This window comes from Sinohyriopsis cumingii, chromosome 7, assembly GCF_028554795.1.
Source record: "Sinohyriopsis cumingii isolate HCF-2022 chromosome 7, ASM2855479v2, whole genome shotgun sequence".
NCBI lineage: Eukaryota > Metazoa > Mollusca > Bivalvia > Unionida > Unionidae > Sinohyriopsis > Sinohyriopsis cumingii.
The window spans coordinates 99,927,682-99,950,926 of NC_142967.1; the positions used below are offsets into that span (position 1 = coordinate 99,927,682).

At 34.8% G+C, this 23,245-nt stretch overlaps 1 protein-coding gene across 2 annotated transcripts in view; it reads right to left on the bottom strand.

Moving 5' to 3' along the window:
• Positions 1 to 2,507: 2,507 nt before the first annotated feature.
• The window catches only part of LOC149795805 (uncharacterized), a 52,081-nt gene continuing 31,343 nt past the window's right edge, over positions 2,508 to 23,245 (bottom strand). Inside the window, exons 6-8 of one of the 2 annotated variants that reach the window (XR_016422416.1) lie at positions 14,079 to 14,296; positions 11,281 to 11,356; positions 2,508 to 8,601 (exon numbers count right to left, since the gene is read on the bottom strand). Coding sequence is in view for 1 of the 2 variants with exons in the window: in XM_089965707.1 (XP_089821833.1) it covers positions 8,523 to 8,601; positions 14,079 to 14,296 (297 nt within the window). In the remaining variant the exon portion in view is untranslated. The remainder of the gene's footprint in view (positions 8,602 to 11,280; positions 11,357 to 14,078; positions 14,297 to 23,245) is intronic. The other variant, XM_089965707.1, reaches the window with a different exon arrangement.

Genomic DNA, 23,245 nt, shown 5'->3' on the forward strand with positions numbered 1-23,245 from the left:
ACTACAAGTTATTTCTCAATCAACCAGAGAACGTTGGATTTGCTGCAGTTATTAGAAAAGCAGCATCTGAATTGTATTGTGGCCTCGACAACAATAAAATCGTGGTAATAATGAAAAAGGTTCTAGATTTCAATCACATATCCCAAGACATACCAGTTGATGACAAAAATAGGTTGATCGCGTATTATGCACACTATCACAAAAAATGTTACTGCGCAAGAAAATCGATTGCGTATTATGGTCGAGTACTAAAGATAACTGAGTACCTTCCATCGATAATAACAACCTAACAACAACTGGAGCTCTTGTTAACCCATTTTTGTTAATTTTGTCTGGTGTTGGTGTTGCAGTTGAACAACATTGCGATAAAGGTTAATCCAACTATTAGATAGAACAAATCGTCGTGTAAATTAGCGTTTACTGTTTATACATGAATGCTAAATGACGTAAAATCTTATTTTCGTGGAGTTAGTTATAGCTTAGACGACTTGATCAAAGAGTTTAAAATAAAGGACAATTTGCTGAACGAGATACTACCACACAGGATCATGACAATATGAAAAGACATGAAAAAAATATGACACGAATTTTGTCTAAACTTAAGTATAATGAACGCGAAAGACATGATCGATGCAATATACAACGAAGTTTGTACGACAAGTGTGAGAGATTACAAAACAGAAAGACTAAATATAATAACAGACCTTTTATCGTGAGGGTACACTACATCACAAGAGACTCAAACAGAATAAAATTTAGCATGGTTAAGGCTAATGGCAAAAGCCAGTGCTTTGATTTTCTTGACGTGCTTCAATGTTTGATACTTGATGGGGGTGTGAGCAATTTTTACTGCCTAATATCCCAAAACAAATACACAAAATTGACTATGGACCTGAACATAATAGAAACGTACACACGAGTTCAACGATATAATGACAATTCCAGAGGTTCTTGAAGAGTTGAATGAGAGCAAAAGGAAAAGCGCCCCAATCTTTCTCAAATTTTATAAATTTGATAACATGATCTATCTAGTAGCTAAACCAATCAGAATTTGAGTTAAAGGCCCGGGTAAATTTTATCGAATCAAGTAAATAATGAGCAAGATAGAAAATCACTTGAAAGAGTTTGCAAAGCAAGCTGAACATTTTATTGAGATAAGTGATGATGTTGCAAAATCACGCGATTGACTAACCAATCTGGAGAAAATAATATTAGATTTTTTCTGGTCAAGTATAACATGTGATTAAGATAACAGGAAATCAACAAAGAAGCAGCCAAGAATCTTGAACATGATGTTGACTAGCAAGATTGAAAAAATATTGAAGGTATTGGAGAACATTAAAAGCCCTGTTGAGCCTATTATTATTGAAATTGAGGACGAGAGTGAACCTGTATTTGTTGAAGAGAAGATATGAAAAATTATTTTAAGTTGTAGTATGATAAAAATAATGATAGCGCTGAGACATAATCAGTCAACAAAGAAAGTACAATAATAGTAATAGATAAAGGGGATTAGGTTTAACCCTTGTCGGCAAGTTTATAATCAAGTATATTTTCAGGATATTTTACAGAATAATGATTATAATTTGGTGCTTGTTTAGTAAAAGAAAATGTAAACACTATATGTTTAGTACGGTAATTGATTTAGTTTATGGTGTAAACAACTTGATTTCTTTTGGGTTTTATGGGGGGGGGGGTACACAAATACAAATCTTGAAACAAGTACAAAAATATAAAAAATCCTGAAATTGTATTCTGAGTCGAGGGGGTGGAGCCAAATTCCCCTTTTATATTACTAATCAGATGCACTTATAAGAATAGCCTTTAAGTTTTCAAAAGATTCATGACACTTGTCAGACCAAAGAAACTTGCATTTCTTTTTGTCAGAGTTTCGGCAATTATGAAAAAAAAAACCGGAGCAAACTTTCTGATAATATCCGGCCATACCCAAAATCCCATCAGTTGCATTTTACTAACTGTTATTGGAAATTTGTAGATAACCTTAATCTTAATTACTACAGAATTATCTTGACATTGTCGCGCAGTATGTCCTGCATAAGTAACACGAGCACGGAAAGGTCACTTTTACATTTGATGACGCTCTTCAGTTTGGTATAGGGTTAGATTTTTAAATATAAAGAATTTCGCAGGTTTTCCTCACTGGATTCGCTTTTCAAAAAACTACCTTGTGTATATTATGTAATGTCCTTGTGTATCTTATGTATTGTTAGAAAAACCTGTTAATTTCCTTTATTTTGGTGTATTATTGATGGGTGTAACATGGGTTACAGAGCATTCATCTTGGCCTTATTTCATATGTGCACCAATAAAAATGCTGTTAGATCCACTTGGTCATTCTCTCTTCCTGGACCTATACGGTAAATAGTGGAAAAGGCAGATAACGTTTTTGACTTTTTATATATATTGGAATTTAGTCATTGCACTTTCAGAAGCTGGTAATTGCTTTCCTGACAAAATTATGTTTACCTGTTTTAATACCTTCTGAAGACAGTGTACTTTAGATTTATTCATGTTGATTTTGTTAGCATATTGGATCATTCAGTTTGGTTAGTTGTGTGCATAGATAATGTACAATTTCCACACGTACAATATTCATAGAAATTTCAGCAAGAGTACAAGAAAAAAACAAAGAGGTATACCAACATTCTTTCCATTGTGCATGTTGTAAATGCAAGCAGCTTCACCTTACACGTGTCACTCTGTGAGAAGGGACTGCTCCGGTGGCCCAACGGAGAGAACGTCCACCCCGGATGAGGGAGGTCGTGGGTTCGAACCCCGGCTGAGTCATACCAAAGACTTCTAAAGATGGTACTAACGGCTGCCTTGCTAGGCGCTCAGCATTAAGAGGTTAGTGTTAGGACTGGTCGGCCTGGTGTCAGAATAATGTGTCTGGGTGGGACATTAGGCTATATGTCTGCGGCATAATGCACCAGTGCTAGACATCACTTTAAACTGCCTCACTGCAGACATCGTAGCGATATAATTGGAAAATTGTTAAAGCTACATTAAAAATCTAAATCAGACACATACAAGCACAGAAGTTAATAATATATGTAGAGCACCCCTTTGTATATGATGATGTCATTTATATACGCGTTGCCATTATCTAGACGACATGTCATCATGTTCACCAAAAACTGAAAGGTTGACGGAGAAGGTTTATTATGATACGCTCATTTTTTCCCCCCACATAAATTTGACGTTGTTAGAATTGTACAATATTTCTACATACTAGACAGCCTCATACGCATGATACCTGCTTAAAAATAGTTATGTATGTTAGGAACTACATTTGATAGTAAAAAAAAAAATACTCTCATGTAGAAGACGATGGAGCGTTTGATTTTTTTAGATTTCTATGTGGAAGATCCCAAGTTGTTTGGTCGTTTGAAAGTATACATGATAAACTAAAGTAACTTTCGACCTGGCAAATGGCTGAACGTGATATCCTCGATGTTTTCAATATTGATAATACTATTCTGCTCATTAAAACACTTATTTATGGTAAATATTCATAACTATTCGCAAAATCTGAATGGTTCAGAGTATAAGCAGTACTATCTGGGATCTTTAGAAATATTACAAAAAAGCATATAAAGGACAAGGGCTATCCCGTCTCCTTCAGTTACAACCCATTTTACTAGTCAGTCCAAACACTAAATTAGAAAAATGGCAGCTGAAGAAGGCTGGATTTGGCAAAAGCAAAAGCCTCATAATGAATAAGTCAAAACGATAAAGAAGCTTTATTTCCACCAGTGAAATGAGCTTTCACGCCCCAGCTGCTTTCCAATTTTCCCAGATTTACTTTGTTGAGAAAATGTTTATAGTAGCGATATAAGTCACACGGGTCATGTAAATAGTTGGTGTCCGTCCAACAAAGATCATTGAAGTGACAGGGCATAAACATCGCGATTGTCATCTATAGATAGTAATAACAATGGTAATAAATATACTTACTACTTTGATTCCAGGTCAATTGGACAAGTTGTTTCAAAGCGCAATCATTCACATTAAGAGTCCAACTTTGAATTTTAAGTAGACAAAAACAAGTTTTCTTTTTTAAACGAAACATTGAGCGTGCGCTACTCTACCAAGTTCAAACGTCTCTGGACGGTGCTATCCGAGCATGAATACTGTTGCTATGTATTGTTGAACATACAGTTGTTTGTTTTATTTTCACTTTGTAATAAATTGAAAATCAAACAATCTGCATGCCAGAATTTCCAAAAACAGAACCAGCTGTATATTGATGTACATATACTGTAGGTATGGGTTGATGGACAGATGCATAAATCAGCAATACTCGATGCTGCATTTGAACTGGCAGGTAGAAAATATTAAATACGATAATGAAATATAATATATAATAAAAAGTATAATATAATAATATATATTCAAAAGAAAAACTATAATTGTACAATTCAAGGCACTTTAAATACATCTTTCAATTATCAAGAAAAAATGTAAATCTTACTTTCATTCTTTCTTCAATCATATAGAACAATGGAACTGACCCTGTCATTAAACTTGGCCTCCACCTCCTCTCCATTCAACCCTATACCATGTTTCACAATAAAACAATGAAAAATGCTGCGCATGGTGAAATGTTAATCAACACAAATACATTTATACAAAATATAGAATTTATGCTTACGTTACAAAATGCAAGAAAAGCAAGGTGTACTACACCTGTCTGTTTCCTGACTCAAGGTGACCAAAACTGTAAAGGTGTTTTCTTATTCAAGATAACCAAAAGTCTACATGTGTTTCCTTATTCAAGGTAATCAAAGATCTACAGGTATTTTCTTATTCATGGTAACCAAAAGTCTACTGGACACTACACCTTGTCTCTTTCCTTATCAATAACAGTATAAGACTACAGAATGGGAGAAGAATCTACATTAATACCCTTAAACAAATTCTGACGATATTCCAAATATTTTGTACCAAAGCTTATTTCAAATCATGGATAAGAAATGATACCTATAGTGTGACTATACAACATGTTTCCCCATGAGCTAATTCATACAAGATTTCTGCTGAGCGCAAACATTTCTCTAACTAATTTCTGAATTTACACTAAAATTTCAAGTTTCACTGACTCTTCCAATAAGTTTGACTTTATGTGGATTTTATTGATAACTGAAAATTCCCTGACACTTTCCTGATCCATAGAAACCCTGATTCAATAATATCTGTGTAATTATTTTCATAACAATCATAATCTGAGAATCAGTGTGCTATGTTTATGCACCTGAGTTTCTTCCATATATGTTCTGGATGTATATTTAGGTACTTTTCAATAACAAGTTTCCATGATGTGATGATGACAAAGCAATGAGTTAAATAAACCAATGATATGTTTGTATGATGTGATGACATTAAAGCAAAGGGTAAATAAATCAGTGATACACAAAGCAAAGTATTACAAGTAAACTAACAAAATGGCATTATTACAAGTACACTGGCTATATAGCATTATTAGGTAGTAAAGCAGAGTTGGTTCATACAATGGGTTTCACTGACTAAACTTATATTTCTATACAACATACACACACATATAAATTTTCCTTTGTCCTGATTTATGTTCAAAGCATGGGATAAACTAATATATATATATTAATATATATATATATATATATATATATATATATATATATATATATATATATATATATATATATACGCACACACACACACACACATATATATATACATGTATATATACACACACACACACCCCACTCCCTCGATAATTACGCCCTGATTACTCGCAAACCCACTTATAACACAGGGTCAGGCATGGATCCCATTTTTAAATCAGAAAATACCCCAAAACTGATCCCTATTTGTTGAAGAAAATCACAATCAAAATTGGTAACAGAAACTGGTATGTCGCTTGTTTTATCGTCAAAAACGGTAGATAGGACCTGAAAATTTGAATCAACATTATGAAATATCAACATTAAAAAGAAGTCATAAAATTTGTTACATTTTCTTTTTAAATGAGATTCTTAGTACACCGTAATTAACGATATTCAAGGAAATTTCAATCAATGAAAATGGCACGCCTAGTGGAGGCAGTACTTTAGAAAATAAATACCAATTAAATATTTGTTTTATTAACTGAAATTTGTGTTCTGGTTCTATCTTTTAGTTCCTTTTCAGTGTAATCATCATAAGTGCAATGTGTCCTCTTGTAAATAAATGTAAAATGTGTCAATCTACCATAACAGCTATATCTGTGAGCATTTCTCACTGTGAGCATTTCTCAGAGAACCTTATTAAATGCCGACCGTGTTTTGATATCAGACTAGCAGAAGCATTTGTTGTATTGTTGCACTAAATAAAAAGCAGGCCTACTTTTCTATTATCATATTATTTACGTCTTTCGAATCAAAGGCGGTGGAATTAACAAAAAACTAAATCCTACATGCTTAAGAACCAGCGGCCCAAGTCGTATGTCGGGTAACTCATTTCAGTCGATCAACTGAACGCTGTTATAAATGTAATTTAGTATGTAATCTAATAAAACTACCTTAAATTAATCTACTCAACCCTAGCCAATTAAAGATAGCAAGGCATCCAAGCAAAATGAGTACTTTGTAAAATAAAAAGCTTTGTTTCACAGATACGGACAACTGTAGGGAAAACAAGTTTCAGAGAATTCACAAATTCCTAATAAGTACATAATTACTTCTTTACATGGAGAAATAACATTTGTATCTTGATAAACAACTGAGAGAACTGATAACTAACTGAGAACAATTGCAGCTATTTACATAAACCATCCTACTACCCAAAGTTCCAATATGTTAACCCTATCGACACCTTGGCGGACTGAGCAGATATTTCTGTGCTTTGGGTCAGTGAATTTCACTGGATATAGTGGCAAGCCACCACATCCAATCAAATTTTGAAGTTGTTCAGATTTGGACACTATTCCCACAAGATCGAGACAAGGGGAGCACACAGCTTGAATGGATTCACAAATAAGCACTTTTCCACTGCCAGTCAGTGTTTGTACAAATACCTTTAACTCAGATATTAAACCTGTTATGACTTCTCTCTGGTAAGTAGTCATACTTACAATGTTACACTAACAAAGTATCATTTTGAAGTCAACTGAATCCACTGTTTTCAGTTGATATACAGTGCAACACTGTTACACATCTATTGGTTAGTTGGCATTACATACTAAGGGAGGCAACTCATGAAATAAAACAGATGTTGCTAGGACAAAGCAATAAATTATCAACATGTAGATAGAGTTAACATATCCGAACCTTGGCTAGCGAAGAGGTAAATAAACATGTTGCACATAGTATCAATCAAAAGCTAGAGGCCTTATCAACTCAATAAAATTACATAAACTAGCAATGAACATTTGCATCACTCATCTAGTTTCTCAAAGATAACTTAGTAAATGCTAATGAAGGGAGGTTGTTGGGTAATTCCTACCAAGTACATTAACAATATTAGCATTACAATACATCCATGTCCTGCTGTGCTATTTACTGTTAATTTATATACATCAATGGCAATTACTAGGCATCAAAGCATAAATAATTACGAATCTGCTGAAGTGAGGTGGAAGAAAAGAATGTAGTGCACATTAAGTTTGTTATATTTTCAGGATAAAGACGATGTAAATTTATATTTGTCAGCTTAGACAAGTTAGAAAAGCATTCATTACATATTCCTATGAATGTTTGACTAAATTAATTGCTGAATAATGAAAAGTGTGGTTAATATTTATTTCTGATCATGCAGTAGTCCCAATGATAAAAGAAAAAGCTCTTTAAAACTGCCCTACCAACTGTTTTGGATGTATTCCTTCATTGCTGTACATCAATAATGCATTAATATTATAGAAAGTAATTGATATCATGACTTTACTTTTGTTAATGTCATACAAACTATAGGCAATAATAACATTATTATCTAACAAATGAAAAGGTGATAGCAGTTTAATGCATCATGAAAACTCCATGATATTCATCTTCTTATGCATTTTTTGCTGGAAACATTTATTTTTAATCTAGAAATTTAGCCATGCAGCACTATCTACCAGTATTTAAAATTTGCATTCTAGAGCGTTAGCTTATTTGCTACATACACGTTTGGATGTGCGTGGAGATACATGATGTTTATATTTTACAAAAATGATCTGCTGGACAGAAATTTGAAAACAAAATACCAAAACAACTTCTGGCAGATCTAAGTATTGTATATCACAGTTTTTATAAGCATGAAAATATAGTACATTTAGGAAAGAACCTGTTTTTACAAATATTGAAATGAAATTCAATCCAGGATCATAGTATCAGCAAATATTTTAATATTTGCACAAAGGTTTTGTCCCAAAAATATTAAATGCACTAGATTTATAGAAATTCAATCTGATGCAAATGTTTTAATTCATCTAAAAAAAACATTTCTTTGACAAAACGTTATCAGCGATAATTATCTGTTCGTATATCAATCATGACGACTTTGTATTATGTGTCCTCAGTGACCCCTTTTGCTGCCAATTCTTCCCGGACTCTCCTCAAGTAATCAGGATCTGGGTATCCATAACTGAAACAAAAGGGATCAGACTAAAACATATATAAAGCTGCCGGGCCCTTTCATCATAAAATGTGACTGGATTCCTAATCTCACTTGAAAATATTATGACCAATCAATATCTGCATTTATCAATTGTCAGTACAGATGACATTTCCAAGTCTGGAGTTAAAAATTTTCATTGAAAGTGTTGGGTAAAGTTTCACCATAATATCTGCATATTTTAAGCTAATAAACAGACTAAAATGCATACAAAATTGTATAATGTGCTCAAACTGCACCAAATACTGTATATTTGTCGACCTATAAGATGATGTGGAATATAAGTCAAATGAGCAAATTGGCAAATTTTCCATCTTTCATCCTTATATAAGTCAATGCCGATTATAAGACGAGGCCAGATCAATAACTTGGCTTCGTCTTTTTCACTTAATTCCACACAGCATCGTGAATTTGACCCTATCTGCAACTCTGTAACCTCTCAGATCAGAATGATTAAGTGTAACTAAAAGTACCTAATTTGTTTCACACGAAATATTTTAAATGCATTATGTACTTTTAGCTACAAAAAATGATGCTGACGTGAAAATGTATTGAATGACAGATAGGATAAATTTCATGATGCTGTGTGGAATTAAACTATAGTAACTTCATGTTTCTTCTTGCACCTTGTGATCAAAATAAAATATTATTGCCCAATATGAGAAAGAGAGAGAGAAAGTGAGAGAGATTTCAGCACTTCATGTTTTTTTTTGTACCTTACTGCCCCTGTATATCTGAAGCTTTTGTCAAAGAGAGAAAACATTAATAAATTAAATAGTAAATGTAAACTATGAAAATTCATACCATACTCCTTCAAAGTTTAAATATTCACAATATTTATATCCATATACACTCCATTTAGGTTAAATCCCAAGAATGACCATTTCACATTTTAATTTTCTTGGCAAACGCAATGACCTCTCCATCCCCAACAAATAGGATTTTTTTTTAACAGGGCATGTATTCTTCATGTACTTAGGTGGCAACTGTTTTTGATCTTTGCTCATACTTTAAATTGCTCAGTTCTATCAGTAAGTTCTAAAGACGTCACTGGTTGAGAAGTTACCAGCATTTGTTTTCATTATATGGTACCATATTCACAATGCCCTATGGGTAGCCTCATTTCTGTATTGGTGGCCTTACTAAACTGATCTGGTCTTCCGAATATTGACTTCAAACAGCTGCTAGCTTGGAAGATCTGACTACAGCTGTAGCATATTTAATTAGCATGTAAATACCACTACAAAACCATGTACTCAAGGTAAATGGAAGTGGTAACTAAAACTAAAAGAAACTGCTTACCCAGTGGTAATAATTGATAATGAAATATAGAGTACTGCACTCATGTACATGAGAAAAATTACAGTCATCAGGCAAGTGAAAGACAATCATCAAAACATCTCTCTCTCTCTCTCTCTAATGGGGCATAACTTTTATTAGATCATGAGGTGCAAAAAGAAAAATGTGATGGAATATCTTTGTCAAGGTTATTCATCTTCTAACTTGTCAATCTTAACGCACGTATATGTAATCAAATTTAAACAACATAAATTACTAGTGCACGCTGCTTTAGTGCAATTCATCTGATTACGTTAATTTTTAATACTGACGATCATGTAATTGTTTCAAATCCTTCTTAATGTGGAGTACTGTATTTTTTCATACACAATCTCTTCCCCAAAATGAAATATTTTGTTCCATATTTTGGGGGGGGTTTACTTTTTGAAGAGTTTTTTTCCTTAGGAAAAAACGTGACATTTGATAAAACAATTTGGATGACATATTTGATATATAAGTCGATTTGGAGCATAAGATGAAGCTAAGATTTTCTGGTCAAAAAGTATCATCTTATAGGTTGGCAAATATGGCAATTTTGAGTGATAAGATTTTCAAATCTACCACAGTGGCCGCTACAATTGATTTAAGATTGAAACAATTTTAATTATAAGAAGTCTTCTGGTGAAAACCCGATGTCGATATACGTAGAAGTGACAAGATTTTCAAGATGGAGTCATACCGGATATCAGATTGGCACCATTTTCATTTAGAACCAACATAACATTACATAAAAGTTTGGGATTTTTTTAGTGAAACTCCCATGTTGATATAACCATCCATTCAGAAGGATTAACAATAACAAACTTGAACTGAACAACAAACTGACAACAAAGAACACATAACCATTTTAAGCTAGCTTAAATACTTTTGAGTGTCACCACCTTCTTGGTGAAGACAATTACAAAAAACAGAATAGATAATAAATACAAGACAAAGCATAGAATTCACAGAACTCTACGGGAGCTGCGATGGCTCATTGGAATGTGTGAAAGACTCATGACCAAAAGAGTGTTGGTTCAAATCAGCCCATGGGACCAGCCGGTATCAGTTACCATGGTGTTTCCATGGGCAAGGCACTTCATTCCAATTGCCTGGGCACTAAATAACCTACTTGTGTTGTTACACCAAACCAAACCAAAACCAAAAACAAAACTTTACATATCTGTATATCTAATGGAAGTATTGTTTGAACTATTTTGATGTCAAAACTAATTGGTTTGATTTTTGTTGTTTTTATTGTAGGTCTTAATGTCATTTTTCAGCACAAGATAGGCTATACATGACAGCCAATATAACTGGTGGATTACGAACCTTTAAAGAAGCCTGGAAGAATGACTGACCCACAAGAAGCTACTGGCAAGCTTTCTCACACTAACTTGTTTGAACTCTGATGATAAAATGACAGTAGTAGAAAGCAACACCTTCAATAGATTTCATCAAATATTAGTATATTCCATAAAGATTAATACAATCAATAAACTGATTCTATTGAAATCATATTCACATGCTGAACGTCTTTTCACTATTTTAAATTGCAATGTATACAAAAATGAAACAAGGATATACAAAATACCAGATGCCAGATTAAATATGTAGACTTGTGAAAGTGACATAAAAGTTTGTCTCAGTTTTTATCTTCTACTATATCTGAACCAATTATCACAACTCAAGATTTCATGTAAAGGAGATTGTGATAAATTTAAAAGACTACAAAAGGATCTAACACTCATTTTATTAATGGGATTCATATAACAAGTACTCTGCTCTTCTGTTGTAATTTACAGTGACTTTATCTCAGTTTACTGAAACTATGCAGCAACAGCATACACAATCATGTTTTAAAAGTCATTAAGCATCACTTTGATTAGAAAGTTGCTGGTTAGGGAAATAATTTATCTCCTGTTGCCTACACCTTTGTGCCTATCTCCTTTTTCTTAATTGGAGCAATTTAGTGTGTAGAGGAATAATTTAGGGCTACACTCATGAAGATGCTGCCCCCAATTATAGCTAAATCAGATTATAGTAAATGATTTCCCCTGTGGCACCATAATGATGATTTAGAGCAATATTTAACATGCCAGAATTAAACAAAGAACCTGATTTCAACCATGGGTAAGGTACTGTATAAAAACATGTTTTAATGGCTATATCACTTGATGATTCAAACCAACTCATGAAAAAATTAAATATTTACAGTCCAAGAAGTTCATATAATATACATTGTATATAAACTGAACTTGACCTTTAAGTATTTACTCTGATGTTTTCTATTAGCGCAATCAGTGCTATATTGATGATACATTTGATCAATGTAAGCAATGTTGATAGGACATGTTCTGGGTGTTGTATGCATATTTAAAGTAATAATACATGGTCACTGCGAGAAAACTGAGCCGAAGAGAGCTATATTAAGAACACACTTTGAACTAGTTTTTTATCAACTAGCCACCTGATACATCTGGATTATTAAAATTCAGTCTGATAATATATGTTTGTAGTTTGCTGTATTCACAGATACCCCATCAATGTCTGAACAAGTGTACAATGAATGGTACATCACCCACCCACCCCCATGTTTAATACTCTTCGACATAGGCACTAGGAAAGCATGGTTGACTCTGATGAATTGTATTGCACTGAACACAGTTCCCAAAGGGACTCTTTATATGTGGACCCTGTAGTTATTACTTATGGCAAACTGTGGATATCAAATGACTGCTGTCTGCTTGGTTCCCCATAGGATCCAAGTTTCATCTTAATCTAATTTGGCAGAGAAGACAGGACAAGTTTCTGCTCAAAGTTCTAAGTCATGCTCTGGATTATCACTCCTTCCTTGTACCAGTGAATCTGAATTAGGCTTGATGAGCTTAAGGAGAGCTGAGGGAGTAGACCTGCTGGTCTTGTCATACTGGGTAGAAGCCTTACAGCTCTGCAGTGCACAACAATATGGCATGTGTTTTTGGGATTGGGTTGGATTTTATTCTAGACTTCCCATTACTAACTTGATGAGGTAATAAAATTATCCTTGGATATGGGGACTAGCACCAAGAAAAGATATAGTAACACTATAATAGCATCTACTATTCATTACGATATTCAATGTTGATATTCAATGTCGGCATTAGCACATGGTTGCATAGTTGTTAATTACATGCTTCAAGTACATGTATTTAAATTGGCCTTGAGTTTGGTCAGTCTGTTCCCATCTTATTGAGGCTACCAAGGGGATGGGGCTTAACAGGGAAATGAAAACCCATCAACAAGTTGTTTTTAAACAGAACATTTATTTAGTTACAGAAGTCATCATGAAAAGTACATAAAAGCCAACAAGAGATATGCGGCTGATATGATTAATGAAGGCATAATATTGTATACAATGACACATGCTAAATAAAATTAAAAGGAAACTGTCACAGCACAATAAACTTGCTTTAATCACCAATCTCTTTGGAAAATGCAAGAATCAATTAGATTTTGTTGCTTTTATTTAAGTCGACACGAGAGGCCAACTTTATAGGAAAAAAAAAGCTTGATTTTTTATCCAACCGTGACATTAAAGCCTGGTGGCAAGATCAACAAATTGTTGAATAAAGCACAGGTCGGAACTGGCCACTTGCTGACATAAATAATTAGGTGAGAAAATTAAAGCCTGTCGGCAAGATTAACTAATTGTTGAACAAAGTATGGGTTGGAATAGTCAGCTTGTCGACATAAATGATTAGAAAACAAAGGATTTGTTTAAGTTGGAACCAAGGGCTTCTGTTGGCATATACATTTATTTTTTTATGTCGATGTCGACATAAGCATGCCAATTTTGGTAGTATTAGTAGACAAAGGGACAGTGACTTTGCTTTTTTGTTGAAATAGGCGGCTTGTCGACATAAATAAGTGATGTTGATATAAGTGGGTAGGACTGTACTATTGTTCAAAGAAAATTCACTTTAGTCAGGTCCCTTAAGAAATGTGCAAAATATAACAAAGATACTAGATACATACTGCTTTTGAGACAAATTATAGTTAATACTATATCTCCAATGAATACTGGAATTTAATTGAGTAATATTGACATTTAAAAATGTTGAGAATATTGATATCAAAGAGACACCTACTTCTGAGGACCACCAGCTCTATTTGTCTTGTGATGAATGTCATTCCATACAATTGTATTTTCTGCTCCTGTTGTGACTGATCGACCAATGGCAAATACAAGGCGTCTATCGAATGCTTTTCTCAAGAGAACCAGCACTTTACGTCCTTCTGTATTGTCTGGAAGGTAGGCATGTCTCCTGGTACCATGGTAGGGCTTTCCTGGGTTTGGATGCTCTTCCTGCAACATGACATGTAACAAGTGTAATGTTGCATAGATGCAAATTAATTTTCTGAGAATGCTGTGCAAATATAAGAGCTGGAAAGCTTTGTTTTAAAATGAAAATGTAACTATGGAACCCCTCCCTTATTGTTTACTACATAATACTGTGCACTATTTTACAAATATAATATTCTGAGTAGAAAGTGGTCCCCTGCAATGTAGTCACCTATTTTGGGAATAATAATTGGCATTGAATAGTAATAATGGTATAAGTTTGATGGCAATGTTACTAAAGAAGTCATTATGGTAATCATACAACATTTATTGCATATATGAATATATATATATATAAATATTAGGTACATTTCTAAATATTAATAATGATATTGCAAAGTTCTGGTATTTAACAAAATGAGAGAATGATATAGTTCAGAATCAGTGATAGAGCTCTTTCAGTACAAATGTACCACAATTTTATAGATCATACTTCATCATGTGTGTTTTTGGAGTATGCAAGAAGAGACTAAGCCCAAGGGTTTAAAGTCTTTTATAGGTGATTACTAAATGTATGCACTCAGAAAATTCGTTATCAATATATATATATATATATATATATATATATATATATATATATATATATATATATATATATATATATATATATATATATAATAATGAGGACTTTGGGGGCCCCGAGTGGCAGAGTGGTCTAAAGTACTCTCCATTACGGAGTGACTGCCATCTCACCTCTGTCTGCGTGGGTTCGAGTCTTGGCTAATGTGGGTATGTGAGAAAGCTTGCCAGTAGCTTCTTGTTGGTCAGTGGTTCTTTCTGGGGTTTTTCTGGGTTCTTCCTCCACCATTAATACTGGCCAACATGTATAGCTTATTGTGTGCTGAAAAATGGCGTTAAACCCTACAACAACAACAACATGAGGACTTTGTATAGCACCTAGTCTTTAGAAGCTCTAAGCGCTTTACAACATTAGACAACACCCATAAGATGTGATGTGATGTGATTTGGATTTTTAACGTAGCTTTAACAATTTTTCAGTCATATTGCTACGATGTCTGCAATGTGGTAGTTTATAGTGATGTCTAGCACTAGGGCATCATGCCGCAGACATGTAGCATGATGTCCCACCCAGTCACATTATCCTGACACCAGGCTGACCAGTCCTAACACTAACCACTTAATGCTGAGCGCCAAGCGAGGCAGCTGTTAGTACCATTTTTGTAAGTCTTTGGTATGCCTCGGCCGGGGATCGAACCCATGACCTCCCGCATCCGAGGCAGACGCTCTAACCACTAGGCCACTGGAGCGGTTACCTATAAGATAAAAAACATATAATGATATGATTACAAAAACAAACACCATGAAATTAGAAAAACATTAAAAAGCATGCTGAAAATATTTAAGGTAGGAAACATTATTAGATCTTTAAGTTTGTTCTTGCAGTCGAAATAAGTGAGTTTTGAGAGCCCTCTTAAATGTGATCACTGTGTCTTTGTGTCTAAGTTCAGTGGGCAATTCATTCCATGTTGCTGGGCCTTGGTATGCAAAAGAATGCTGTCCATATGACTTTGTTTTCATAGTGGGAATAATGAGTATACGATTGTCAGAAGAGGAGCATAAGTATCTTGCTGGTGTGTACAAATGGGAGAGGTCGGATAGGTATGTTGGACTAGAGTCTGACAGTGAAATGTTGCACACAGAAGAAATTTTGTGTTTGATTCTGGATGGAATGGATAGCCAGTGTAGGGTACAGAGCAGTGGGGAGGTGTGCTCTGATCGTGGTATTCTAAGTATGATCCGAGCAGGTGTGTTTTGAACTTTTTTAAGTTTCTGGAGCAGATATTGAGATGAACCAGACAGAATTGAGTTACAATAGTCCAGTCTTGAAAGTACTAATGAACACACAAGTGTTTTAGTGGCATCAACTGAAAGATATTTGCGAATTGAGCTGATGCGTCTCAGCTCAAGATATGCAGCCTTGCTGCATGTTGGTGCATTGTGAAAGTACTGTTCAGAGTAACACCTAGGTTTTGTACTGATTGTGTGAATTTAATATTGGTGCTGCTGATATTTATTGTTTGAGGTAAAGGATGTGAATGAGAAAGTCTTTGTGTTGTGATCAGAATGGCCTCAGTTGTATCATCATTCATCTGCAGCTTGTCACATGTCATCCATGATTTCACATCAGAAATGCACCTCTCTACACCTTGGATGGTAGCATCAACTTCAGTTGGGTGGCTAGATTTGTATATTTGGGTGTCATCAGCATACAATTGGTGAGACACTGTATGATGATCTATGACACTTGAGAGCGAGTGTACAGAATGAAGAGAACAGACCCCTGTGGAACACCACAGCATAGATCAACTGGGCTGGAGTGTATTCCATTTGCAGATACAATTTGTGTCCTGTTGACCAAGTAGGATTTGAACTACAGTAAGGCTGTATCATGACTACCAGATACATGCTAGAGACAGTGAAGTAATATATCATGGTCTATTGTGTCAAATGCTGCAGACAAATCAAGGAGGGTAGGACTGTAATCTTTCCGCTATCCAACACAGAGAGAATGTCATTAACTACTTTTAGAAGAGTAGTTTCAGTACTGTGGCAAGGGCGATATGCAGATTGTACATTGCTAAAAAGACTGTTTAAATTTAGATGAGATACAAGCTGGGATAGAATGATCTTTTCTAAGATTTTTTATATGAATGGGAGATTAGAAACTGGGCAGTAGTTCTTTAAATCATTATGGTCTAGTGTTGGTTTCTTCAGCAGAGGCTTTACAATGGCAGTTTTTAAAAATAATGGGAATTCCCCAGATGAGAGAGAGGTTTTAATAACATCAGTTGGTGAAGGCAATACTGGATCTAAGCACTCAAGCAGCAGTGATGTTGGAATTGGATCAAGTTCACATGACTTTGGTGCACTCTTCATCATGATTGTACATATGAAATCCATAGAGACAGGTTCAAATTCTGCTAATGGTTGCCACTCAAATTCTGTATCCCAAATGTATGGTGACGACGAGTCAATTGAAATTGTGGTGTGAAGCTTATCTCTAATGGTTTGTACTTTGTCACAGAAGAAATTTGCAAACATATCCAGAAGGTCGACTGGAGAGAAGGTAGTTGGAAGTGGTGTAGATTTGTTCCTTGACATTAGCTTGTTAGTAATCTCGAAAAGCTCTTTGCAGCAGGAACTTTCCATGATCTTAATAGTGTAGTGGGCTGATTTCGCTGCATGGACTATATTTGTGACATTCTTCTTAGAGGCTTCATAAATTTGCTTATGAATAGTGAGTCTGGTGGAAATCCAAAGCCTCTCAGCTTTACGGCGGTCTCTTTTAGCAGCGTGAAGCTGGTCCCTAACACTGCTATACCATGGAGAACACTTTTGAATTGATACTCTGCACTTGGTAGCTGGTGCATGTTTGTCAAGCAATGAATGCAGGCAGTTATCAAGTTGTTCTGTGGTAAGAGGTAAGCAAGTTGTTAAGTTAGCTTGGATGTCGTGCATTAGTTTGGTTCTATTTATCATATGAAGGTTTCTCTTAGTAGCAAATAAAGGTGGAGGGTTAGTGACTGATACATCAAGATGGCATATAATGCAGAGGTGATCTGATGCAAGGTCATGGGATACCAGGGAAGACCGTAGAATGTTATTATCAGGTCTATGAAGAATCCAGTCTAAAATGTGACTGTGTTCATGGGTGGGTTGGTTAACTGTTTCCGGTTGAAAACATTAATGGAATCTATGAGTTTTGATGTATTTGGATTTCCGGGACAGTCAAAGTGAAAGCTGAAGTCTCCAAGAATAACCAGGTTGCCACCTATCGAATTTCTATAGTCCAGGAGATTCAGAAACTGCTCCAAAAAGAGATAGTCAGCCAACTTGTTTTTTCTACTAGGAGGAGGGCGGTATAGGCAGAAAAAATGGACTGACCTTTGCTCCAGTGTGAGTGTGGTTTGGACTAGTTCAAACGATGTGTGGTCGAAATTATATACATATATCATACAGAATACCATCCATCACGCATGGCTATTCAATTGTCTGCACCTTGGGAATAATAACAGGTTGTCAATAATTAGAAATATAAATTTAACTCCTCATAATATGTGGACACAGCATCATCATCATCCTGCCCTTATTGTTTCCACATATCCTATGAGCTAAACAAGGACAATACCTCTGTAAAATTGCACATGAAGAAAGCAGCTGGCCGACAAATAAAACTACCCATAAGTACTGCAAGTATTGAAGCATTTAAATAAGCTACCAAACACATAGTTTCAAAAGGGATATTTGAAAATCAGATAAATATATAATATGCAATTTCTCCACAAATTGAGGTGACAATTTAAAGTATGGTACAAATAGAAGGACTCGACTGCAAATAAAGAAGTCAAATGAACCGTTTTGTCATTACCCTCTACAATACTACAAGTAATATTATAGTAGACATTTGAGAGTTTTGTTACTGAGAAGGTTCAACACCTTCTATATCCCATGACTATTCTATACCAAAGATAGTTGCATAAGTGTGCATTCATGACTCTATCTCGAGTAAGCCTTAAGTTCCCATGTGGTGCCACTGTCAGATCAATACAGCCATTGCAGCTCTCTGGGGCAGACAGGACTTCTTGACTATCCATATAGCTCCCTGGGCAGCAAATCTGGCAAATATAATGATGATGGTTGCTGTAGTCTCAATTCCAGCAACACAAAGGCCAAAGATATCTTAGAACCTGACTGGAAATATGTTGAGTCCTCAGAACTAAATTTCAACATCGTATATGTTAGCATATTTTTACTGATGTCTTTTGGATTATGTATTATTAATTCACCTGAATGGAGATAACTTTTCTTGGTTTTTCTGTTTGGGTCCTTAGATTATCTTTGACTTGAAAGGCTACATATATATGCCATGGTGCAGTGACACATTGCTCAGTACTTATTATTTTGATGACTAGTTGATGGGTATTTAGTCCGTTGTCATTGCTAGAAATCATGTTTTGCTCACTCCACAAATGATTTTATACATGCTTATATGGCAACAGATGGATTCGTTTATGTCATCCAAAGTGTAAATTTGGATAACTCAACTTTACCATCAGCAGCGACATCACCATATCAAATTGAATTATCGGTGTTTCCCTTTCAGTTAAACATGACTGTGTTTAGCCCTGATATCTGCCTTACAAAAGCCACTACAAACCCAAATATGTGCGTAGATTCATGTAGGAAAGCTCCTCAATCATTAAAACTGGATCAGACACAGTACAAGTCACTCTTGACATTTGGCTTGATGCCACTTAGTGTAAGGCTACCATTGGGACCAAGTCTGTTTCTGTTATGCACACCAGCTTGTTGAAAGTTCACGAAAGCAGAATGTGTAAATATGTAGCTTAAACATATTATCAGGGTGTTTGCTTGTGCCTTTGATGACCATTACATACCAGTCATTAGACCCTATATAACCATCATTGTAACAGGTGAGTCTGAAAATTGTTGATGTGGCATCAGTGTTGTTGAGAGCTGCTTTCATTTCCACACCACTGAAAGATAATGTTTGCAGCTAAAAAAAATTAATAAGCCATTATTGACATATCAGATTTTGTCACTAGTGCTATATGCTGCATTGTTCTGTAGCATATAAAAGCTTTTCATTGATTTCCTAGAATGCCTTGCATGGACAAAAAATATGTCATGAACCTGAAAGTCATTCGTCTTAGCTGTTGTTGTAGTTGTAGTGTTTTAACACCATTTTTCAGCACACGATAGGCTATACATGGCGGCCAGTATTAATGGTGGAGGAAGAACCCTGAAAAACCCAGGGAAGAACCACTGACCCACGAGAAGCTACTGGCAGGCTTTCCCACATACCCACACTAGCCGAGCCTTGGACTCGAACCCACGCAGACAGAGGTGAGATGGCAGTGATCCGTAATGGAGAGCGCTTTAGACCACTCGGCCACTTAGGGCCCCCGTCTTAGCTGTAATAGTGTGTATAATTTCTTGCAACACAGATGCATCTATGTTTATGTCCAAACTTAATCAGGTTCTTTTTTTAGCTGAGCCATTGTTCATGCATTTTTGATTTCATTTAATACCTTTTGCAATATAACTGTAATCCAATCCATTGCTATATTTGCAATAACTGAATCTGACAGTCATTGTTGAGTGGTTTCATCGATCATTTCACAAACCGGAACAGGCCTTGTTGCTGTTGATTGAAGTGTAACTGCTTTTTATTCACAAGTTTCCAATTGTTGCAGTTGATCTTCAATTGACAAAATCCAGATTTTTCAAATGATCTGCAGCAGCGCTTTTGGTACTATCAGCAGTTTGCATTGCAACTTGCTTAGCAATCATGCATTGTGTTAGACCAGGCATGCAAGAACCTACGGGCTTCTGATGGACAATCCCTAGATTGTGTCGTCATTGTGATTTCCAAGATATGCTGCGTTGAAAACTGTTATGAGTCTATGCTCATAAAATAAGTAATAGAAAAGAGTGACAAGCATCGTGCTTGTAGAATTCAAATTTTATTTCTCCCCAAGATACAATGAGAAAACAAAAAAAATGAATTTACAGTATTGTGATTTAAATCCCAAAATAATCCTAGAATTACAGACATAGACTTACTGACACAAGTCAAAATAATAAAAGTTCTGAATAAACATTAGTGGAAATCCAAATTAAATCCAATGCTGAAGGTACTGATGTGCCTGTGGCAGCCTGTATCAAGTTGTTGTACCAATAGTCTTTTGTTAAAACACAATTATATAATTCCAGTTTAGAATTCACTATAAACATCAGTGAATGTCTCTGTCCAAGAATTTTTCTTTTTTTATGAGAACTCTGTATTTCCAAATTAAAAAATCACAGAATTGTATAATTTAAAAAAATAAGATCCAGTCCATTTTTGGGACAAAACAATAATATAAAATTTATTCTGCTGGGTCTTAAAGCACAAATGAATAATTTTGTCCATTCACAAGATTATTTTGTCCTCTACTTGACATCAGGTCACAATTAGCATTTTCGAAGAAAAGCCTTTTGCATAATGACCAAAAAACATCTAGAAACGTCTTAATGTTTACAAAATAAAAAGTTAGTATAATTAGAAAGTCTTTTACTAAAATTATAATATATAACCTGGAATATGTCAGGTACATCAGGGGAATCCCAATAACCTAGACCCAGACCCAAACAAACATGTTGACTTGTATTAATAATGATAATATAAAACGCAGGATATATATAAAGCATATTTTAGCTTTGTATTCGCTGCTTACAGAATTAAAAAAATAATTCAGATCAAGTAGAAAATAAGCTTGACTTTGGACAAAGTTAAGTCTAAAACACAATATTACATTACAATAGCATATAAAGAATATTTTTTAAAAACCTAACAAAGCAAATTAAATATACATGAACAACAACATGCATTGGTGTCACATGACCACATAAAAATGTCATTCTTTAATAAATATCATGTTGATCTCTAATTTACAACTGCATTGTCAGAGTTTCCCCACCAAGGTCTAATTTGTGCCCATCCTGGTCCACAAGGGTTAAACAAGGTGCATCAACCAGGTATTGTGATACATAAGTGCCATTGGATTAATTTATATCAGATCAACCAAGATGCATTAGGGGCAAACCCAAATAATATATAACTCTGTGATGCTTCCATTGTGGATGCTGAGCCTTGATAACTGCTGCTTAGATGGCAAAACAAGTTAAAGTAACTTAAATCTTTGAGGTGCTTCAGACAATGTATGACTAGGTATTGTAACTGGTACCTGGTTCTGCACACAGAATTCATTTGTCCATGGAAATCTTGTTAATATAATCAGGCAAATGAGAGCCATTGTCAGTGATAACAGTGTGATGGTTACAGTGTACTGTGAAATTCAGTTGAGACGGCAGAGCTGAGTGTGAGCTTGTGTATGTGTATGTAGATTTAGTGATAAAGACATCACTAGTGGCTTTATCTGTATTATGATGCATTCTGGTTGTTAAACTGAATTATCCAAACCAGTGCAATGCTTCTTTTCATGGTCAAGTCTATTGTGAAAAAATACAATATGGGTCCTTAAGTAATACATACATATTTTTTAACCATTTTTATTCTTATGATTCATTACTGATCAACCACTTTATGCAGAAAACTGTTATACTGATCTGTTTTAATACTATATATACAGCTGGTCCAGTTATAGAAGGTAACTTGCAGAAGGATCAGTTGTGTAATAATTTGTGAGGAATTAGCAAAATGGTGATTAATAAATCATACAAACATCATACATGACAAAATCTTGCAAGAAATAGAGACCAATGGTTACTGACTTGCAAATAAACGCTCATGGATACGACACAAAAAACACTCTTGGGCATTTCTATGCAAAAGAAAATAAGTAGAATCATCACTTTGATCATCTCTGTTTGGTTATTTCTACACAATCAGATCTGGCAATCCTAAAATGACCTAACTAGCTCTCCTTGGTAAACCCTGCTGCTAATTTCATTAAAATGTTAAATATCTTTTCTAATGTTGAAAGAGAAAACAACACAAATGCCAATAAATTTTCACAATTCTACATACTGCCCCAAACTCAAAAAAGTCCTGCCCTCCATACCTTATACACTTGAAATAATCCAGAACAACCTACTATATCAGGATATAATTTGTACATTGAGAACGTATGGTGCTCTGCTTTCCAGCATTAAAGATAATATTGATTTGCCATTAAACACTCAAAATCTATTCAACTATCTCATAATTTCCTCATTGTTTCTTTAGATGTAACATCATTGCACACAAACATACTGCATGCAGATGGCATGCATTTTAACCAGGCAAAAATATACTGGCATACCTTCTCAGATTATTGTAAATTGCAGGATTCTTTAACTGATTTAAAAAGATATTTCCAAGCAGGA